Source organism: Benincasa hispida, chromosome 1, assembly GCF_027475165.1.
Source record: "Benincasa hispida cultivar pf3 chromosome 1, pf3_genome.v1.1, whole genome shotgun sequence".
NCBI lineage: Eukaryota > Viridiplantae > Streptophyta > Magnoliopsida > Cucurbitales > Cucurbitaceae > Benincasa > Benincasa hispida.
The window spans coordinates 14,757,594-14,764,216 of record NC_143478.1 but is presented as its reverse complement, the minus strand read 5'-3'; the positions used below and the strand labels follow the sequence as shown (position 1 = coordinate 14,764,216).

Sequence of the window (6,623 nt, the reverse complement as noted above, 5' to 3'; positions counted from 1 at the left end):
AGAAAAAAAATTGATTACCAAAATTTAAAAAAAAAAAAAATTGATGACCAAAATTTAAAAATATTAAAACTAAAAGGTTTCTTGAAGTTTATAAATGGCAAGTTCTCCTTCAAAACTATGATGTATGAATAGTTTTTCGAGTGCCAAGGTATGGTTAGATACATCTATTAAATTAGCCTCAAATTGACATCCTTTTAAAATTAGTAAAAATAACATATATAATACAAATTTATAAAAGAAAAATTATACTTTGGATCAGAGTTTAGATTTAGCATTTTAGTCCCTAAAATTGTTTATAATCTTTGGCGTCAATGTTTTATTTTTTGGTTAACGAAAGTCAACTTGACATTGTTTTTAATTAAAACAATATTTTAAAAAAAATTATCTCTTCTTTCTCCCTATTCCCTCTCCCATTCATTGCGAATTGTTGCATGCCACCTTTTATCCTCGACAACAACAACCATAAATCATATATATATATATATTCAAATAAGCTTAGTTCAATATTAATTGACTTGATCTTCCTCTATATAGAGATTAAAGGTTCAAGGTTCAGTCTCTCATTCTCATAATTATTGTTATACTTAAAAATAATATCGAAAAAGGTATTTTTCCTTATTATCCATAAATATTGAATCTTCAATACCAAACCTTACACCAACAAAAGATTATAAATACTATTGAATACTAATGTTAGTAAGTTTTCATTAAATTTCATTGCTCGATCTAGATATAATGGAATTTTTTTTACTATTGATGTCTTTATCAAGTTATTGACTACATAATACTTTGCTATGTACAGAATTACATCCTTGCGAAATTTTTTCTAATTAACAAATAAAATAAAATGTATGACCATGTATAAAATTCTGGAAGGTTCTTACAAGTACATTACTTTTTTTGGTTATAAGAATTGAATTTTAAGTCCACTTCAATTCGGTGGTGGTGCTCTTTTTTCTCCTAAAGATAGAGAAAGAAAGAGATTGGGGACTAAAACAAGTCATATAAAAATCTATAATTAGAAAATCTTTGCATTAAATTTCTTACCTACAGTCAAGGGTGTCCATAGAATAATATCTCTTATATATAATTCACACATCCAGAAGTTTTCTTTTGTAATTAACAACCCAGAAAAGTTTGAATTTTGAAGATTTTTGGAGTTTGATTGAAAAATGTCCCTAGACCAGTTCAAGAAACAAGCATCTTCTTTCCTGCATGAGAGATTCAAAGTAGCCAGGCTCGTTTTCACTGATGTTACCCAGGCAGAATTGTAAGCATTTTCCCATGTTTTGTTTAAAGTTTCTTGAATATTGCACAATATCTTAAGATCAATGACTCAAAACCATTATGACTATCCCTTGTTAAATGTCTTACGAATAATTTGGCATCGAATAATAGAATCTGATGATCATTTGGTGACTCAACAAACCTAGCCAAAGAAAAAAAAATAATTGGAATTGGTGTTTAATTTCCTCTATTCTCAAGGTTGGCAGAGGAAGCCACAAACAAAGATCCATGTAGCCCTGATGCTAAAACAATGACAATAATAGCTGAGGCATCCTTTGAGGTAGATGATTATTGGAGAATTGTTGATGTCCTTCACAACAGGTGAGTAAAATTGACACTCGTTTGGATTAAATTGGTTTTCAAGTTTTTTTTTTTCTTTTTCAAAAATTAAGTTGATTTAATGTAACTAAGCAAATTTGTGATCAAAATTATTTCTTTTAAAAAAATTTAAAATCAAAACTCCCTATAGAAGTTCTTAAATTAGAATATATACCAAAATCGACGATGAACATGTACTTAAATAATATAAATTACAAATGCTGATTAGTCGACTAAATCTAAAGTTCTCATAACTTTGCTTTCTGCAAATTTTAGGCTGCATAGCATTGAGTGGAAGCAGTGGAAACAATCCTACAAATCATTGGTACTCCTTGAGTTCTTGTTAACCCATGGACCAGAAGAGTTAGCTGATGAATTCAAGAGTGATTCATATATCATCGAAGAACTCGGAACTTTTAAACACATAGATGAAAGGGGGTAATTAATTTTAATCAAATCAGAGCTGCACATTTTATTTTATCTCAGAGTAGAGGCTTTTTCTTATGTGGTGATTGATTTTCTAATGATCTGACTAATAGGTTCAATTGGGGTGAGATCATGCAGCAAAAGTCTCAAAAGATACTACAACTTCTGAAAGGAGGCCAGACTTTAAAAGAATCGCGTTTGAAAGCTCTGAAAATAACAAGAGAAATTCAGGGATTTGGAAGTAGTTCATCGCCATCTTCGTCATCATCAACATTGTCACCTAGCTTTTCACCCAGCTTTTCGTTCGCTACATCAAGAACTTCATCATTTGGTTCGTATTCTACTACTACGAGCCCCACGTGGAGTGATTTACACGAGGAAAATAAATTTGAAAAATCCAAATCCCCAGAAGATGCCATTGAAAGCCATAATTGGGAAGGAATGGGAACTGAGAACAACTCTCCTGTAAGCAACTTTAATATCAAGAGACAACACCTTTGGGATAGCCCCCTAATCGAAGAGGATGATTGTCTACTTGAACCTGAGGATGAGGAAGAGAAACCAGCAAGTTTTCTAAGTGGAGTGTGCTCAAAGCTTGCGTTACTGAGTCCTACCCATCCAGAGAGAGCAGGATTTAGAAAAGCTTCTAATAAATGGGAAGAATGAAGATAGGAGTAATACTACATTAAGACTTTGTTAGCAATATGTTTCTAACCAGGGTATCCTAGAGGATGGTACTTTTAGTAAAAGTTAAAAGCCAAATGAAGCAGGCTTAGCCATGATGCCAGGCTTGAAATCATACTTAGAGCTATGAATAGCAAACAATTTTGCATTTTTGTAGAATGAATATGGTACCAAATATTACATCAATGCCATTGGCACTCAAGGAAAGCCAGACATAAAATTCAGAAAAACGAGAACAAAATCGAGTGGCACAGAAATTCAACTTAACAGTTAAGCAGAGAAACGTCAACAGATTCAGATTAATACTTAATTGGAGTAATGTGGACATCTTGAGAAAAAGATAAGTAAAAACTCACTACACTGGATGTCCAGAATCCATACATCTCAACACAAACGCGACCTCCACAGGGCTAGAGAAACAAGGAAGATAACAATCCAAAACTGATCACTTTAACTCGTAACAAAATTTGAAGCTAAAGAAACATACTCTCTAAGATTCACTCTTTTTCAGCTTTGCAAGTTCTTGCCTCACCAATCCAGCTCTCTGCAAAAAAAAAAAAAAAAAAAAAAAAAAAAAAAAAGTTTATCCATAAGCATTGAGTAATCATCGAGCAAATAGCGAGAACGCAACACAATAGAAAATTAATTTTTAATGATAAATAAAACATAACTTCTTTCACTCCTTCATGCAAATTTAACAGAACTTCTTTCGCTTTATTTCATGCGTCAACGCATAAGAAAATGTAAAAAACAAACAACAGAAAGTACAAACTACAGATTGAATCACATTATCACAAACCTTTATCTTAGCCAGCATAAGCTTGAACCTATCAAAATCATTAAGTGATGCCCTTCTTTTCTTCACGAGTAATTTTCTCCCCCAAGAGCTATCCTCCCACTTTTTCTGAACATCTGACGTGATCAATCAAAACAACAGGTTAAAAACTTAAAGCAAACAAAAAACAAGAAAACAAGAGACGCGGCGTGTGATGGGCATTATAAATGAAAATTAAGTTAGGAAGGATACCAGCAGCCGTCATAGCTTCCATGAGCTCCTTCTTCCTAGGGACCCTCTTAATGTCGATTTTAATGTCAGTAAGAGAGAGTCTCTTGAAGTTCATTTGAGATCTAACCATATCAGGAGCATCCACCAAAGCCTGTATGTGGTAGCATTAAAAAATATATAAAGAATGAACAACAAATCAAATCTTGTAGAAAATAAAACAGAGACACCAGGAAATGACAACAAAACATACAAAATTAAAAACAAGACTGTGGATACGTATGATAATTTCATCCGGATACTCTTTTTCAACTAATAAAATTGATATGGTAGAATAACATTCAGTTGGAAGAAATAATTTTTTTTTTTTAGTTCCCATGAGACTGCAAGCTTCGACGTCTCACAATGATTTAGTATGACATGTATCTGCATTTGTAGATTCATGGAAACAGTTAAAATCATGTGAGCTCCACAACCAAAAATCCATTTTAGCTGGTGGAGGACCGTCAGAAAAAACCATTAATAACTAATAATTTGCATACTCAACCACTCTAACAATCAGTAATAGCTAACCAACGAGAATGACCTACTCTATGAATCTGCATTTAAATAAGCAATGCTGTAGTTTATTTCAACTAGTGGTAGATCCAGAAATTTATTGACGGAGGATTAGAAGGCTGTTAAGGAAGGAAAATCTGAAAAAATAAATGTAAGGAGTAGGAATTGAATCTGGGTCTGGAAAGGGTTGGAAGCCAAAAGGAAACATACTCTGTTCTGGTCAATAACATCGACAATGACGACAAGCTTTCCATAGTCTTCGCCGTAGTTGACGAGAGCGACTCTCCCGATCTCAACGTACCTCTTGAATGGCTACAGAAGTAATAAAAGAAGGCAAAATTCAGAAACAAATCGCAGAAGAAACAGGGGAAGAAAAATATACCAGCAAATGCTTACCATCTTCGGAATGTAAGGGGTTTCAGAGAGGGGCGAGAGAAGAAAGAAGATTATACAGTGTCAATGTCGAAAGTCGAAATTAGGGTTTATTATTCCCTTGTAGATCCAAATAATCCTTTCGATACAAAACCCGACTGTTTTAACTTTAAATTTACGATTTTGTCCCTCGTGGTGCTCAGTTTTTCTTTTCTTTTCTTTTTCTTTTTAGATGTTCCCCATGTACACAGTTAGAATAGTTATTATAGAAAATAATAATAATAATAATAATAAAGGATATATAATATATTTCAAAATATTTAGACTGTGATTGGTTGATATGTAAGTAGAAATTTGGAGTATTAATGAAAACAAAGTTTTATGTTTTTGGTAGTTGATTTAGAAATTAAAGCCCATGATAATTTTAATAATGCAAATTGTATTCACACTAAACACTATAAAATTATTTAAAGTTACTAACAAAAATTAGGTTAAATAAAAACTATTATTTATTTAATTTAAGAAATGAATTGAATGGTTGGAATGTCTTAGAATTCACAATTCGTGTTAAACATTTTATTTATCAATAATAATGACTTGTTGATTTTTCATCTTATTATGGAAATCCAATAAACGCATCCTTGGCTATAATCTGAATGTTATAACTTTATGTAGTGACATAAACAGAATCAAGTTGACAGTATATAGCCTAAATGGTCTAATAAGTATATGGATGAAATTGGGTATCTCATCCTAGTAACACTATTGGATGTGGCCCACTCTGTAGTTGTTACAAGAAGTTGTAAGGTGCTACAAACAATGTGATCCACAAATCGTTCATGTTAAGACATGTGAGTGGGGCATCATATGCAATGAGTTTGCATATAGACTAGACCACGAAAATAGTCATTTTTCTTTATAACGACCGTTTACTATTAAAACTGACTATTTCATTTATCATATAACCTAGATTAACTCAATCTTAATCTTGAGCTAGCTATGAACTCCTGTTTGTTCGGGATTATCCTTTGATCTGCAAACCGTGAGAGTAGTCCAACAACACTGCTCAATAAGCTTACAATTTTGGGGATAAGACCAGATGAATAGCTGAGGACATAGCCTTGCAAGATGGAATTCACTCCTACCCTATTTAGGGTTAGCAAATAGGTTGTTCTCTTAAGTACTGATTCTAAGTCTTGAACAATCGAGACCCTGCCTTCTCATGATAGAGAAAGGATTTGATTCATAGAGATTATGAATCAGAATTGTTCATTAGAGGATCAGTATAAATATAAGGAACAAGATGTATTCACAAGGGTAAAACAATATTTTTTACCTAGCTGTGATTACGAACAACCTGTAAAGGATCGACTTACTGATTATGGTTATTAAGTAGACATAATATATCTACAGTGAGGGGAGTTCAACTATGGGCTATAGTGGAGTGTTCCATTAGTTATAGGGGTTAGATCGGACTAATGAGTTTAGCTAATTAATCTCGAATCATTGGAGCCCATGATCTGTAGGTCCGCGAGGTCCCCCTACTAGCTCTAAATGGATAAGCTTTAGAATAGCTTGAGAATTTAATTTGAAACGTTCAAATTTAACGGAATAAGAGAATATATATTTAAATATGATTTAAATATTGAAGATGATTATTGTGCAAAAATTAATTTAATATTTGATATTAAATTAATTTTAGAAAATCATTTTTTCAGTTTATTAAATCAAAAAGGTTTTGAAATCATTTTTTTTATTTTAAAAGGAAATAGAAAATCGATTTTGCATGCCATACAAAATGGAAAATATTGTTTTTCCATTATCATCTTCATCATGCTCACACAAACCACATCTTCTTCTCTTCATTAATACTCTAAGCATGAGCTGCAAGCCATGCAACTCACTTCTTTTCATGTTCATTTGCAATAAATAAAGAAGTTTGGAGTGATTTGAAGAGAGCTAATACAGAAATTTT

General features: G+C 32.3%; 2 protein-coding genes across 2 annotated transcripts; one reads left to right on the top strand and one right to left on the bottom strand.

Moving 5' to 3' along the window:
• The first annotated feature begins 1,110 nt into the window (after positions 1–1,110).
• LOC120072101 (uncharacterized) lies at positions 1,111–2,901 on the top strand. The gene is made up of 4 exons (XM_039024516.2): positions 1,111–1,270; positions 1,486–1,608; positions 1,882–2,043; positions 2,145–2,901. The coding sequence occupies exons 1-4, from the start codon at positions 1,173–1,175 to the stop codon at positions 2,695–2,697; spliced, it is 936 nt and encodes a 311-aa protein (XP_038880444.1). The 5' UTR covers positions 1,111–1,172; the 3' UTR covers positions 2,698–2,901.
• Positions 2,902–2,985: 84 nt separating this feature from the next.
• On the bottom strand, positions 2,986–4,897 carry LOC120072109 (large ribosomal subunit protein eL14y-like). Its single transcript, XM_039024523.2, has 5 exons — positions 4,673–4,897; positions 4,487–4,588; positions 3,743–3,872; positions 3,515–3,627; positions 2,986–3,259 (listed from the first exon to the last, which is right to left on the bottom strand). Exons 1-5 carry the CDS (start codon positions 4,673–4,675, stop codon positions 3,206–3,208), a joined length of 402 nt encoding a protein of 133 aa, XP_038880451.1. The 5' UTR covers positions 4,676–4,897; the 3' UTR covers positions 2,986–3,205.
• Positions 4,898–6,623: the final 1,726 nt, after the last annotated feature.

Excerpts from the sequence above, each read along its gene's own strand:
- LOC120072101 (XM_039024516.2), top strand. The coding sequence starts at position 1,173 with ATGTCCCTAGACCAGTTCAAGAAACAAGCATCTTCTTTCCTGCATGAG. Across the intron at positions 1,271-1,485 it reads GATGTTACCCAGGCAGAATT|GTTGGCAGAGGAAGCCACAA; the intron begins GTAAGCATTTTC and ends TCTATTCTCAAG. Across the intron at positions 1,609-1,881 it reads GTTGATGTCCTTCACAACAG|GCTGCATAGCATTGAGTGGA; the intron begins GTGAGTAAAATT and ends TGCAAATTTTAG.
- LOC120072109 (XM_039024523.2), bottom strand. Across the intron at positions 3,873-4,486 it reads ATGTTATTGACCAGAACAGA|GCTTTGGTGGATGCTCCTGA; the intron begins GTATGTTTCCTT and ends TACCACATACAG. Across the intron at positions 3,628-3,742 it reads GGAAGCTATGACGGCTGCTG|ATGTTCAGAAAAAGTGGGAG; the intron begins GTATCCTTCCTA and ends TGATCACGTCAG.